Source organism: Brassica oleracea, chromosome C6, assembly GCF_000695525.1.
Source record: "Brassica oleracea var. oleracea cultivar TO1000 chromosome C6, BOL, whole genome shotgun sequence".
In the NCBI taxonomy this organism is placed as follows: Eukaryota; Viridiplantae; Streptophyta; class Magnoliopsida; order Brassicales; family Brassicaceae; genus Brassica; species Brassica oleracea.
The window spans coordinates 22,561,044-22,576,443 of NC_027753.1; the positions used below are offsets into that span (position 1 = coordinate 22,561,044).

General features: G+C 35.7%; 3 protein-coding genes and 1 non-coding gene across 4 annotated transcripts; 3 read left to right on the forward strand and 1 right to left on the reverse strand.

The window, feature by feature from the left end:
- The first annotated feature begins 2,950 nt into the window (after positions 1 to 2,950).
- Positions 2,951 to 3,879, forward strand: LOC106298720 (protein AUXIN-REGULATED GENE INVOLVED IN ORGAN SIZE). The gene is made up of 2 exons (XM_013734864.1): positions 2,951 to 3,202; positions 3,329 to 3,879. The coding sequence occupies exon 2, from the start codon at positions 3,424 to 3,426 to the stop codon at positions 3,829 to 3,831; it is 408 nt and encodes a 135-aa protein (XP_013590318.1). The 5' UTR covers positions 2,951 to 3,202; positions 3,329 to 3,423; the 3' UTR covers positions 3,832 to 3,879.
- A 335-nt stretch (positions 3,880 to 4,214) lies between these two features.
- On the forward strand, positions 4,215 to 7,874 carry LOC106296294 (guanosine nucleotide diphosphate dissociation inhibitor 2-like). Its single transcript, XM_013732398.1, has 13 exons — positions 4,215 to 4,506; positions 4,753 to 4,815; positions 5,356 to 5,439; positions 5,534 to 5,641; positions 5,720 to 5,892; positions 5,993 to 6,104; positions 6,201 to 6,281; positions 6,402 to 6,464; positions 6,563 to 6,664; positions 6,801 to 6,925; positions 7,172 to 7,382; positions 7,483 to 7,557; positions 7,648 to 7,874. The coding sequence occupies exons 1-13, from the start codon at positions 4,420 to 4,422 to the stop codon at positions 7,696 to 7,698; spliced, it is 1,335 nt and encodes a 444-aa protein (XP_013587852.1). The 5' UTR covers positions 4,215 to 4,419; the 3' UTR covers positions 7,699 to 7,874.
- A 373-nt stretch (positions 7,875 to 8,247) lies between these two features.
- On the reverse strand, positions 8,248 to 8,319 carry TRNAD-GUC. The gene has a single exon. It is a non-coding gene; the product is annotated as a tRNA-Asp (tRNA).
- Positions 8,320 to 12,557: 4,238 nt separating this feature from the next.
- On the forward strand, positions 12,558 to 14,523 carry LOC106299626 (putative histone-lysine N-methyltransferase ASHH4). The gene is made up of 9 exons (XM_013735686.1): positions 12,558 to 12,617; positions 12,702 to 12,822; positions 12,907 to 13,021; positions 13,183 to 13,282; positions 13,359 to 13,437; positions 13,544 to 13,715; positions 13,811 to 13,891; positions 13,961 to 14,114; positions 14,391 to 14,523. Exons 1-9 carry the CDS (start codon positions 12,558 to 12,560, stop codon positions 14,424 to 14,426), a joined length of 918 nt encoding a protein of 305 aa, XP_013591140.1. The 3' UTR covers positions 14,427 to 14,523.
- Positions 14,524 to 15,400: the final 877 nt, after the last annotated feature.

A 15,400-nucleotide genomic window follows, 5' to 3' on the forward strand; every position in this document is an offset into this window, starting at 1 on the left:
CATATATATTTGTCGGCAACGGTCACATGGTTCGTCGGAAATTCGTCGAAAAATTCCGACGGAATTCCGACGACTTTACTGTTAATCGGAATGTCGTCGTAGATTCGTCGGAATATACCGACGAACTTCTGACGACTACAACGGTTACATTTTTTATCGGAATGTCGTCGAAAAGTCGTCGGAAAATTCCGACGAGCCATGTTTCGTCGGAATTCCGTCGGAAATGGCCGACGGAATTCCGACGACTTCAAATTTTTGGTTTTTGTCGGAAATTGGTCGGTAATCCGTCACAAACGTCCGACGACATTGATGTCTGTCGGAACCTCCGTCGGAATTCGGCGTGTTTTCTTGTAGTGTTCAACAAGTTTCTGTTAAATTGTTTCATGATAACATCACTCATGAAAACGACCAATATATATCTCTATTAGGCCAACCATTTATGTTCAGGATCTAAACTACGTATGCCTGTCGTGGAGAGACGTACGATATTTAGTTTACAAATAACTTGGGTTTATTTTGCACCAAATGAAAACACAATTCGTAGTAAATAAAGAAAAATAAACAGAAGAGGGGATTAGAGAGTCGTAGAGGAAAGTGATTAGGCAAGTTGGTTTGGTCGAGAGTGAGGCTCGAGAGATAATGCATTGAATCAAAGAGAATTAGCCACGTGACATCTCACCGTCTTTCTCCTTAAAAACCAACCAAATTATATTGCAATTTTTCTCCATATTACTACTTTTATCTTATTAATGGAAGAGTATTGGTTAGTTCAAAGGATGTGATGAAACTGAGCATATGGACATTGTTATTGATATTATAATATTGCATTGAGTGTGTAAGAATTAGACCAAAACATATGTCTATGCATATGTACTGTCGAAGACTACATGCATATACACTACAAAGACATAAGTAACCATATATAATACCTCTTGTGTTTTAAATTTAACTATTTTTAGAGATATTACGTATGATAATTTGATTATGATTAGCTTATCTTCAGGCAAACCTAAATATTTTACTTGTTGCAACGAAACCAATAAATTGAGAAGTAAGAAATAAAGGGGAATATTAAACCGACTTTTTAAGAAGAACAGAGGGAATATGTGATATACTTTTATTTATTTCACGAACTTTTTGTTGCAGGTCCACTAGACATCGATCTAAAGGTGCGGTGTTCAAGCCAATAATCATGCATGGGTTGCCATATATACACATCTATATCTTCACTTTCCACCATATAATAATCGTTTTGTCTTTCAAAAACGAGTTATATAACTAAAACATATTTGATCAAAAAAAAAAATAATAATAACTAAAACATACATATATAGAGATGTTTAATCGTCGAATCAATAAATTGATTATTTTTAAGACAACTGAGCAAAAGACAGGGTTGGTGATTTTATTTAATTAATAACCGGGGTTAAAACCGTACCATGGTGATTCATACTAGTGTACTACATAGGTCTTGGTTTTTTGTTTGCGTTTAGTGTACGTTTTTTTTAAAACCCCTAGTTTAAGCATTTTAGAATTTGTTAATTGTAAAGGCAAATGCCAAAACACAAATGATTAAAAAATAACGTGGGTATCGATTAAACACATATTGAAAATAATAGTTCGTCGTTTTGTAATATCGATGAGTATTAGTAGTTTGTTTATGTTGGGGAGATCCGTCTTCTCTCATTTTTTTTGGTCAACGAGGAGATCAATCTTCACATCCCTAAATATACGATTTTCATATCTATTGAATAGGCCTAGAAACTATGGCAGCTCTTTCGGTATAACTTCGATTTTAGTTAATTTCGGGTATTCGGACATGCACTACTATGTCAGAGTTTTATATCTGAAGTTTAGTATGCATTGTTGATTTGACCTAATTAAAGTAGTGTTGCCTAATTTATTTGAATTAATGTGGATAATTAGTGTTGTTTATTGTAATCTATCAATTCCCCTAACCACTACTCGCTGAGTTATATATATATATTCAGCGTCCAGAAACAAAACAAAAAATATTACATGAAGTTGTTTCTGAAAGCTCTCCCATGTTTCCCAATTCATTGAACCATGTATATGTAAACAGTATATACATTAAGAAAATGATTCCGCACTTATATACTGACTTTCTTAATGAACATGTTAGTCACTATCAAATTCGAGAAAGAAAATTGCATAGAGGAAGAATAATAAGAAGACAAAGGAAAGCTCATAATAAATAACTAAAATTTTACAGACTATTATTTAACCTAAGATTGATTAATCTATAGCTAAACTAAAAAACAATTAATGAAAAAAAATAAACAATTAACGAGACTTGCAAGCCAAATTAACAAGAATTTAATTTAGCCAACCCCAAACCGGTCTTGACTATTGATAGCCTAACTTCATAAAAAATGAGACTTGATTTTTTGGCCCAACATTTCCCACTGGAGCAAATACATTAACCATATGATGTGCCTTGAGAAGAGCAACACTATGGGTCCTGATCGATTCATAAACATAGACAAAATTATTGGTAGGTATGATCATCAAAGTAATCTCCTCAAAACGCATTATTTTATATTATATAAATAAATAAATATATATATACATCGACATTTTTAGTTAAAACTTATAAAAGAACTGTTCCAAAGCAACTAAAAACTGCGTTAAAAACTATTTGAGAGGTAACATGATCACTTTTAAAATTTCACATATGAGTGATCCCAAAGAAAAGTTTCTTAAAGAAAAGTTTCTGATTACACTAGTTTTTATATGCAGATAATAAAAATAAAACTCAATTTTTCCATATTAATTCCATGTCAGCTTACGAAGAAAGATTCTAGCTTACGTCATGTCTATGCTAAAAAGTAAGTCCAGGGGAGATGAACCATGTGATTGTGGAGGGAGACTAGGCCACACGGTGTCTCTTTTGTTTACTAAAATTCTCAAAACAAAATCAAAATTCAAATCTTCCCAAATCAGCAACTTGCGTCTCTCCTTTGTCAGTTCCTTTATAAAAAAAAGTTTCCTCTTTTATTCTTTTCAACATTTCAGAAAATCCCTAAATTCACTGAACCCCTCCCCATACTTTCTGATCCTGTCCAAGTCCTCTCTTATTAATAACCCCAAAAGATTGTTCCTTTCAAGTCTCATTTTTCATACAGAAGTCATCATCTTCTTCTTCTTCTTGCGTACAGGATCTGGCTTTAAGGGCTCAAAGGTAATTCCCTTTCTCCCAAAAACGAAGAAAGATTGTTTGAGAGGTTACTTAATTTGATTGTGTTGTATCTATGATTCCTCTCCACAACCAGTTTACTAATCAAACATCCACAATTCATTGATGCAGCTTCGATTAGACACCACTGAGTCACTGAGTCAACTCGTTCAGAAACTCGGACTTCTCCGCATTCTCATTGCTTCGATCAAGCTGCATTGGTCAGAATGATTCGCAAAACCCCAAATTTACAGAACGACATCATAAACATCCAAGAGCGTTACTCAAACAACCTTGTCATGGACGCAGGAGGAGGAAGAAACAACCGGAAAAACGTAAACTTTCGCCGTCCACCGGCAATGACGTCAGAGAACAGCAAGCATGAGTTGCGACGGACCTTCTCGTCGCAGAAAAGGTTGATGATCCCGGCGAACTACTTCAGTTTGGAGTCTCTGGTTATACTGGTGGGTCTAACGGCGTCACTGTTGATCCTACCGTTAGTTCTGCCGCCGTTACCTCCGCCTCCGTTTATGCTGCTTTTGATTCCCATTGGGATTATGGTTTTACTCATTGTTCTTGCCTTCATGCCTTCTTCTTCTTCTAAGGCCAAAGATGTAACTCACACTTTTATGTAAATCTCTTATTATTGTATTTATAAAGTCTACGAACGTTATTACACACAATAGTTCATGTTAGAAGAAACCGTTTTAACCGAAAATGGCTGTAAGGAAACATCAAATCCTTGGAGCTCTCTCACAGCTTCCACAAGAACCCCCGCTCCTATTCACATTCTCAAAAGCTGATTCTGACTAATGTTCTGACCTCGCTATACTGTCTGAACCAAAGCCTAGTCGAAGCCCAGATAATTACGAACATACAGTATTATTATTATCACAAATAATCAGGCCGATAAAAGCCCACGAAAGCCCAGTTCAAAAGAACCGTCGAGGTGATCAAATGATTTAGTCAAAGATCGTATCCAAGATAAGTTTCAGTAATTAATTCTGATTTTTATGATTTGAGCTTCTTCGCATTTTCAGTAATTTATGATCCTGTCCAAGTAATTAATCTACTAAGATCGAATCTTATTAACCCAATCAACACACAAGGCATCTTCTATTTTTCTAATAGACCTCCGCGTCACTCATCTCCCTCGACGATCTCCCGACTCCTTTCTCTCTGTTCATCGATCTCCCTCTCTACGAGACTTTCGGAATCAAACCATGGATGAAGAGTACGAGGTCATTGTTCTCGGAACCGGTCTCAAGGAGTGTATCCTCAGCGGCCTCCTCTCCGTCGATGGTGTCAAGGTCTCCATCCTCTTTCCGTCGATTCCCTATTTCCTTTTATCCCTTCACGGGGATTTTGATTGATTCATGGTCGTTTCTTCGATTGTTATCGCATTGATCTGGATTTGAATTTCTACTTTTTGTTTGGATCTGATCTCAGTCAGATTAGATCTCTCCGATTGTATGATTTTGAGCTTGCGGTTTTGAGTTGATTGTATGGTTTGGTAGACTGATCGTGTTGTGTTTATGGATAATTACGGCTCGTAGGTGCTTCACATGGACAGGAATGATTACTATGGTGGAGAATCAACATCTCTTAATCTCAATCAGGTTCTTCTTTCTTAATTTTCTTTAGAGGTTTTGTTAATGAATGTGAGAAGATAATGAGTAAACATATAATAAACACTAAGAGTTTTTAGATTATTTTCTTGTTCCACGAAGATTGATTTTCTATATTGTTAAGGTACTTTTTTGTACTTTGAAAAACATTAATTGAGAATATTTAAATTGATTAAATTTCATTGCTGCAAAGTTATCGCAATGTGTATATTAAAGTGAAAAATAAAATAAATTATAAACATTTGTTAAATTTTTAATAAGCGTGAATACTATAAAAAAATCTACCTTGAGGGAGTATATAAAATAAAAGTTCACCAAATTGGCTACATACATCCACATGTGAAGAAGAAAAGAGATCTTATTAAGGCAATTTACAGATTACATTAGAGTTATAAGAACACAAGATTTATATAAGAGTATACACGGCTAACTAATGCTAGCAGTTATAACATATGCAAGCCATATAAACAGGTTTTTTGCTAGTTTGCCAGCAGTTGCTTAAACCCTTTTTTTTTTCTTTTTCATTTGCAGCTTTGGAAGAAGTTTAGGGGAGAAGAGAAGGCTCCTGAGCATCTAGGCGCTAGCAGGGATTACAATGTTGACATGATGCCTAAGGTATTGTTCTTGGTGCCTTTCATTTTCTTTCGTGCTGATTAAATTATATTAGTGACTCTCACACTAACGTTTGTCTTTCAATGTGATGGACCAGTTTATGATGGGAAATGGCAAGCTTGTTCGTACCCTTATTCACACTGACGTTACAAAGTATTTGTCTTTCAAAGCTGTTGATGGAAGCTATGTCTTCGTTAAAGGGAAGGTACAAGATTCTCATTGATGCATATTGGTTGCAGATTTTTGCAAAAGTCATTTTGCTGACAACTCTTGTATCGCACAGGTTCAAAAGGTGCCAGTTACTCCTATGGAGGCCCTGAAATCTCCTCTCATGGGTATATTCGAGAAACGTCGAGCTGGCAAGTTTTTCAGTTATGTTCAGGATTACGACGAGAAGGATCCCAAAACACACAATGGGATGGACTTGACCAAAGTTACAACAAAGGAACTGATTGCGTAAGCTTGATGTTTTAATCCCTTCTAGCTACCGTCTTTGCCTTCACTGGCGTTTGATTAAGGTTTATATGTGGCTAACCATTTAGATTACAATTGGCAGGAAGTTTGGTCTTGATGACAACACCATTGACTTTATTGGTCACGCAGTGGCGCTTCACACGAATGACCAACATCTCAATCAACCCGCCTTGGATACTGTAATGAGAATGAAGGTGATCTTTTGTCAGACTTGTCTCCTTTCTTGTAATAATTCTGCGTTTATTTCTCATGCACCTAAGTTGACATCGTTGCTTTAAATGGTTGGCTAGCTCTATGCCGAATCTCTTGCACGTTTCCAAGGAACCTCTCCATATATTTATCCTCTCTATGGCTTGGGAGAACTACCCCAGGTTTTTTTTCTTCTGTCATTCCAATCGATTTTTGCCTTGGTTACTTGAATTCTTCTCAAGTTTTAGATGACTATTTCTTGATTCTTCTGTGACTTCTCTCGATCTCTTACCCTTGTTCAGGCATTTGCACGGCTTAGTGCTGTCTATGGTGGCACGTATATGTTGTGCAAACCTGAATGCAAGGTATTTCCTCTTGCTCTTTGTTTTGTCTTTCTTGTGGTGTGAGATTTTGTTGTAGGATGCTGAATTCATAGATATATATCAATGTTAACTTATCACAGGTAGAGTTTGATGAAGAAGGTAAGGTTATTGGTGTAACATCTGAGGGAGAGACTGCCAAATGCAAAAAGATTGTGTGTGACCCTTCCTACCTTCCTAACAAGGTAATATTACTGTTTTTATCATGTTTAAACCATCGATTATTATTATTTAACAGTATCCTTTCTTTTTCTGGTTATTTATATATATATATATATAGTGGAATGGTTCATGAAATGATGAGTAATCACATTAAAACAGGTTCGGAAGATTGGTACAGTTGCTCGGGCCATCGCAATTATGAGCCACCCTATTCCAAACACCAATGGCTCTCACTCAGTGCAGGTCATCATACCTCAGAAGCAGCTGGGCCGCAAATCAGACATGTGAGTTCCATTATATTTTTTTTTATATGTTTTTGTGGTAAGCTCCATATCAATATCATATTGACATACGTTTCTTATTCTGGACCTGGAAACCTCTTTAGACCTCAACTTGATTGCACACACCCACACTGACAATTATTGCGCCACGTTTAGAAATTACAGTGATGTTTGTTTTGCCATTTGTTACCATTCTCTTTGTTTTCTTATGTTGGTCTGATGTTGTGAGACCTCTCTACACACTGACAGGTATGTCTTCTGCTGTTCCTACTCCCACAACGTTGCTCCCAAGGGAAAATTCATCGCATTTGTATCTACAGACGCAGAGACTGATAACCCTCAAACCGAACTAAAGGCTGGAATTGATCTCTTGGGTCCTGTTGATGAGATATTCTTCGACATGTATGATAGATATGAGCCTGTCAACGAGCCCGCTCTGGACAACTGCTTTATATCAACGGTGAGGGGAGCCAGACCCATCTTTAGTTTCTAATAGAAGCCTACTTTTAAGTTGGATGATGGTTCTACATATCTAACCCTTTCCTTGTTGGTCATTACAGAGCTATGATGCTACAACACACTTCGAGACGACTGTTGCTGATGTGTTGAACATGTATACCCTGATCACCGGAAAGGTAAATGTTCTGATGTTTGATTAGATGGAGAGAGAAACGTCGGGACATCGTTCACATCAATTTTGTGTTTTTTTTCCTCTTATGTTGCAGCAACTGGACCTAAGTGTTGATCTGAGTGCAGCAAGTGCTGCAGAGGAATGAGGAACTTGTGGATCGCTTTCTTTAGTTGTTTTTTCCCTTCATTGCTTCTTTTCTTTTGTTTGGGTTTAAAGACAAAATCAGACCGATGTTCATGTTTAGCAAACTAACGACCAGTCTTGTTCCCTTAATGTTGAATTCTTGGTTTAAGGCTTATTAAAACTCTTTGAACGTAACTTTTTCGGCTGCTTACAGTTATCGTTTATGTCTGGAGACCATAGAATGTCGTTAAATAATTTTCTGCGATTGTGTATTAAACAGAACTAAATCGATTTGATTTACTTAAAAAACTATTGAGCAACAGCAAGAGGCCGGGATGGACGTGATAACTGATAAGTTAAAAAACAAAGGTTGATATATGAATGAAAATAGTAGAATAAAACTAGATTGAAAGTATTTGTTGTCAAAATTTCGTGGTTTCGGTGGTTATCACGTCCGTCTAACACACTTAAGGTCTCCGGTTCGAACTCGGGCGAAGCCATCTTATATTATATTTTTATTTGTACAATTTTTATTTGTACAATTTAAAACTGCTAAAATTTAAAAAAATAACGCCGTTGCCGGGGATCGAACCCGGGTCACCCGCGTGACAGGCGGGAATACTCACCACTATACTACAACGACTCAGTTGACCTTTCTAAACATACAATATACTTACTCGTTTATGATTTTCCCTTTTTCAAATCAGCTTCCGAATATTTTGAACCCTAGATGGCTTATCTGATGAGATTAACATATTGATTTTCGTTATAGCGTGGATAATTCAACGGTTTTCGAAGTTCCACACATTAACAAAGGTTGTTTGATTTTGGTTGGTGTGAGGTAATTTGCTTTTTACTTAGAGGTATGATCGAATCTTCAACCTTTTTGTGCTTCTTCCATGGCGTTTTCCTGTCTTTTGTTCGACCAGGCCAAATATGGTTAATGTTCATGTAACTATCTGTTCTATTTCTTCGAGATTTGAAGCTTGGTTCTAATCGGCATGCGCTATTCACTATGGGGGTATCTTATTCGATTTCACATTATCAAAGAGCCGCTTGTCTCTAATCTCGTCTTGGCCTTTTAGCTAGCTCTTATTTTTTTGGTTTTAAGTTTCAAAATTATCATGTATTTCGTTTTCAGGGATTGATTTTTATTCGTTGGCTTTGGACTCCGTGTTAGTTTAACTCGTCGGCTTTGGGTATGTTCATGTGTAAGATCTCAATGTAAAAAAAAAGAATAATACTAACCATTCTTATTCTCTGTTTTATTCATATTTGTTATCTCTTATGTTCATTTCTAATGTCATGGTTACCATTAAATCCTGATAAAATATTGTGGAAATGGAATCAGTGTTTTAATGCTACGATCTTGTTATTATTGTCGTCACTGTTTTTTTTTGTAGATTTGTGTAGATGCATTGAATATTATCATTCTTTTTCAATAAACAAGTTGTTTCTTTTGCCAACCTTTTTATTAGGTATGGGCATTTAGTAGACATGTCAATTAGGGCCGAAGTCCGTAGCCCGAGCCCGCCCAGCCCTAAAAATTACCGGGCTTGGGCTTAGCTTTATAAGCCCAAAAAAAATTGGGCCTTTCGGGCTAAGCCCATTTGGACTTCCGTTTGGGCTAGGGCCGGCCCGAAAACCCGAAATTTATATTCTAGCGTAAATATTATCCTTTTTTCTTGTAATCGAAACTATTATTAGTATTGATATATTATTTTAATATTTTCATCTAAACTCTAATAAAGCAAATATAAAAGTTTTTAATGCACTTTATTGTTTCATCATTACAAGTGTTACATTTTAAATTTTACAAAAGTACATTCTTCTTTCATGTACAACATGTTTTTATTTTCAAAATATAAAGTATAAAACGTTTGACCATGTTTATCATAAATTTTGTTCTCTTATATTTTTTGTTTTAATTGATATTTGATTATTTAAATCTTATTAAATTTGGTTCGTGTATAAAATGTTTTTAAAACATACGAAAAAATAAAAAATTTGTGATAGACAAGAAAATTTTAAACTCACTTTATGTTTTTTTTATTTTTTAAAAATGAAACTCTTTTTTAATGAAAATTCACATGTATTAAAACGATGGAAGTGACAATGACAAATTATTTTTCGAAAAGGCCACAAAAGCCCGAAAAGCCCTGTAGCCCTATAAGGGCCGGGCCGGGCTCAAATATTTACGGGCTTATCGGGTTTGGGCCGGACCGGGCCGGGCCAGCCCGAATTGACACCCCTAGCATTTAGGCAGCGGATCAATTTTGGATAGACTATTTCAGATTTCAAGTATTTTATAACTAAGAAAACTGGTACTGTTTGGATATTTTAAAATTTCTGATCGGGTACGGTTCGGTACTTCTTGAATCCGGTTTGGAGCGGTTATATCCAAAGTATCTAAAATTTTATCGAATTCAGTTCGGTTATGTGTATCAATCAACAAAACTTAATCCAAGAAAATCGAATTTATCCGAAATATCCGAACATAGTTACTGAAATCAAAATGGACAATTCTTAATAATCTCAAAGAAATACCAAGTCAAACGAAACCAAATCATCTTAACCCAACAAAAGCAAAAGTTGGTAACAATAATCAAGAGAATTGAAATGGGAATATCAGTTAGGGTTAGAAAGTTACTTTACTAATCTATATGTGTCAGACTCAGATCTATTCGGATACTTGTTTTGGGTTTGCATATAATCCAAACCGATCCAGTATCCGATATTTTATATCCAATCGGGTATTTGTGTATATCTGAATTCAACCCAATACCCAATATTTCAGATCAGTGCCGGTTTGATTTTCGGATCGGTACTGCTTCGGATCCTCGAAACGTTTTGTTTCATTTTTTTCTCATATCCATTTAATATTTTGTCTTTTATTTTTGTTATTTTTTGTTTCTTCTGGTTAGAGAAAGAAGCTCTTTTAAAATTGTCCACATGTATTGATCATCTACCTAATTAATGGGTTTATGGTTATTGCCCTTTTCATAACTTTATAAATATATGGGTTATATTGGGAAACCCTATAAGGGACATTAAAATGACAGCAAATAGCATGATTAGTTATGGTGCTTCGTTGATAGCAAGCAACAGTGTCATCCTCGTTGGGAAACCGAGGACGAATGTATGAATTGGAAGCTGATAATGGAGACGGCTCGACTTCCTGTGACGACTATGAGTTCTGTCCTCGTGGGAAGCTTGAGTGGCCAAGCAGTGGTGATGATTGACGGCGGCAGGGAAGATAGTGGGAGGATGATGATGATGATGAAAAGGGAGAAAAGTGGCGGGAAGTGGATTAATGTTAACAATCCCTCTGGTTTTTCGAGTCTTCCTCTCTCATATATATTCTTCAATCTACGTTTGATAAGTCAACGTTTGTACGTGTGTGGAAGTCAACGTTAGTATTTCTAAACTCCAAACCAAATTAGGCGAGGGTGGAAAACGGATTAGACGTAAATTTTCATAACACGATTCAGGGTGTAGGTGATGTAGTCAGATATCAAATCTCATAAAGTAGATATAATTGTCGGTTACAAAATTGCCAGTTTATTTTAATAATTATAAATATAAATAAATCAACGTTAAAAATTCCTAGTGTACCGAAAGGAATTAACATTGCATTAGTAACTGGTTCCACTAGAAACCAGTTCCAGTACCTTTGTCCCGGCAAAAGAATCCAAGAGCCAGCGTCGAGAGACTCCAATGGTACATATAACGTGTACAACAGCTGATTAGTAGAAGTAATAACATGTGAGAACCATGTATTGTTAAAGAACTAAACGAGGCAAAACTGATCAGAAACTAAGCACAATAGTCACAAGAGTAGAAGCTCGTCGGACAAGTTTTGAATTCCTAGCCGGATATAAAGAAGGATCACCTGATAAGCCATCTAAATCATTCAGACTAACTACGTACATATGACTAAGGGTGTTAAATAAGATTTCCACATCCAAATGAGCTTGTTCAAATAGACTTTTTTCAATATTGATAGTCCACCCAAATAGAACTATGATTAATTATATTGTTTGTTGAATTTCAAATAATACATTAAAAATATTAAATAGTTTGTCCATTCTAAATGTATTATTTATTTTAGTGGGCAATGTCTAAATGTACATTTCTCTATGTTTGAATATTAATAATTTTCTCACAATATAAGACTACAAGATTAGCCGTTGCATCATTATCCTAACGTAATCATCGTATATTCCCATAGTTATGACTACATATTTGTTCCTCTCTATATCATCTCCTCCTTTGTATAAATCTAGAGCTCTCCTATCATGAATATGATCAGTGAATTATATACCTACCTCAATATGTTACCAGAGCCATAATAATCAAATATTCTTCTTCTTCACCCTTCATCATCATCAGCTTTAGTCTTCTTCTTCGTGAGCCTTTTTTCCTCCGGTGACAAGGTGAGAACGGGAGTGCGAATTAACGGAGACCGAGTAAACCATCGACGTAATTGTTTTGTTAATACGCGGAATGCATTTTTCCGTTGGATTCACTTTGGGCTAAGTCTACTAAAGCCCATTTACATCTTATTAGGAGAAACCCAAAATTAGTGGACCTGAATCATTCATATATAATTTACTAATTTACCATTTTACCAGATCTGTGTGGACAGTAAGTATTTCAAGACCAAGGTAATATAAAACTGCCGCTCATTTCTTCTTCACGTCTTTTCGCTCTTTCATGATCGCATCCACCACTGTTTCACCATCTTCTTTTTTTCATAAGTTTCAGAGTTCCATCTCCATTGAAGATCATTAACTGTTTTGTTGATTGGTTCTTCTCTCTCTCTTTTGCGTAATATCTTTTTCTTTTGCGTCATATAAATAATATTTTTTTTTCTTTTACATGCATCAAGTTGGGGACTATTCGAAACGGTATCTTGCCATGGTTACAGCCAAGAATAAGGTACGTTCGACCATAGTCTTCAGTTGTTTTTTACTTATGTCTCTGTTTCGTAGTGCCTTAAAAGTTTTATCTGTTTTTTCTTAGGGTTCTGGTCGGAATCAAATCAAGAAAGGGTTTAGAAAGTTTTCGAAGCAGATGGAGGGATCGGAGAAATTAAAATCTCCGGATAGATTGAATAAGAGGAAGCCTGCCTTCATAAAGCGCAGTATGTTACAGATTCATGTTTTTTTTTAAAGTTTTATACACTTTTTTGGATTTTTATTTGTTTTCACATGATCTTGGTCTTAAGATATCTACCTGAAGGAGAAGTTTAAAAAGACGATTAATAAAGATCATGGCATATTCTGTTCTTGCTCTTCATCTTCTGGCTCGTCAACTCTTTGTGGAAAAAATTGCAATTGCGAGTATGTTCCATATCTGACTCTATCTTTCACTTTCTTGGGTTGTCTATGTTCTGGTTTAGAATTTTAGTTGAAAACTACATTCAATTCAATAATCAGTGTTTCATGTTTGTTGTCGCTGGTATGTTCCTTGATGTTAACCATCATCCCATTTCGTTTTATAGGTTGCTACTTTCAAGTTGTTCACCTAGTTGCCCGTGCAGATGTGAGTGCACCAACAAACCGTTCCAACAAAGACATATCAAGAAAATGAAAATAGTCCAGGTTGGTGTGTCACAAGTTGGCTTACAAAGAAGGTATTTTTGGTTGGCTACTTAAATATATAAGTTGTTTCTTGTAGACAGAGAAATGTGGATATGGGATTGTAGCAGATGAAGATATCAATTCAGGAGAGTTTATCATCGAGTATGTTGGGGAAGGTGATGTGATTATTTAGTTGCATATATATATATATATATATATATATACTTGACTATTTCTTACTGTCAAATTCATGTGTCTTCTTAAATCCATTACTCACTGTAGTTATCGACAATGAGATTTGTGAACAAAGACTTTGGAAGCTGAAGCATAAGGTGGAGACAAATTTCTACTTGTGTCAGATAAACAACAATTTGTTGGTTGATGCTACTTACAAGGGGAATAAATCGAGATATTTCAATCACAGCTGCGACCCTAATACAGTGATGCAGAAATGGTTTGTCAACTTATTATTATCAATAATTCAATATCCATCTTCTCAGTTTTTCTTCTTATTAAAGTAACTTGTTATGACATTTTTGTTTCCATTAGGATGATTGATGGAGAGACAAGACTCGGCATATTTGCTACCCGTGATATAAACAAAGGAGAGCACCTGACTTATGATTACCAGTAAGAACATTTCCTTGGATCATTTTTAATATCAATGTGTGTAGATGTGATACTAAGAAAATATAGCAGGCTTGTTCAGTTTGGCGAAGATCAAGATTGCCATTGTGGTGCCGTATGTTGCAAGAAAAAGCTTGGTGCAAAAACTAGCAAAACTAAGAACATACTCTCGGATGAAAATGTGAACCTAACGGCGTGTAAAGCAGTGACCCGTAAACGGCCCAAGGTAAAATAAATATAGAAATATATCTGAATGAAAAGCTTAGATATAGATGGTACTGTTGAATAGCTTTGAGTTCTTGTCTCATGATTATTTTTTTTGTAACAATGTTAAACTTGCTCCACCAGTCACTACCAATCATATATTAATGAGAGTATACAACTTATGCAGTATATTGTTTCTATAGCATTTTGCTAATGATCTATCAATCAAGGTCTTAGTCATCTTGTGATTTGTTATGCTAAACGGTCCAACTTCTTATCATTTCAAACATTCCGTTAGGTTAAAAGAACTCGAGGCAAAGACCCCCCGGGTTAGTATTAGTTCTCCAGTCTCGGTTTTCGACAAGTTTCTCAATTCAGAGGTAAGGAAAAACAATTTGGATGCGTTAGGATAATCTCGGAACAAACCTGATGTGGCTGCCTTGGCACGTACCAGAGGTAAATTTAATATTTTCACTTGTCAAAATGCTCAGTTAGATACATTTGTTCTGCTCATTCAGCACCTCTTTAGTCACTTCCTGCATATTGATTCTTGTACTCATGATATGACGTCGTTTGACTTTAAATTTTTGATATTTTGAGGTGTTTTGGCATCATTAGACAATTTGCCTGGCGTTCAAGAAAGCATTTGTATTTACATGACTTAAGCTCAGCGTCTCATTTTAATGAACTCTATAAACAATGTCTTTGCGCAGGTCACGTACGAGGATGGTGTTACCGAGACCATTGACATGTCCAGAGAAGTTTGGAAGCTTATAACTGTTTGATATTTGCTTCAAGCAACTTTGTAATTCCATTTTTGACCTTTTTAATTTCTCTTGAATTGTTGAAATTTGCTGTTAACCGGGCTGTATTTGCTATAATTACCAACCAAACATGGGTTGGTAGAAGACTTGTAGACTTTGTTGTTTTATAATGTACTCAGTGTGTGATCTTTTGGACCAAACAAAATGTTATTGGTATTAAAACTTGGGTGTGTTTGGTTTATTTGGGGACGATAACCAATTACCGGTTTGTTCTGTCTGTATATAAATAAGCACGTGATTCTTCTGGGCTGCATCGTTAGTGTTCGTTGAAGAGGCTGATACTCACGCGCTGGTAGCCGACATTGGGATGGCATTCCCGGTGGTAGGTGGTGTGGGGCCGTAGCTCACCTACCTAACTAAATAAATACTACTAGTTGATAGTAAAATTTTAATGTTGATTTTTTTTTCTTTTTTTTTTTTTGACATAAAACATGTGTTTAAATAGTAAAGTATTATTATATATATATCAAATTCAGCACTAGTT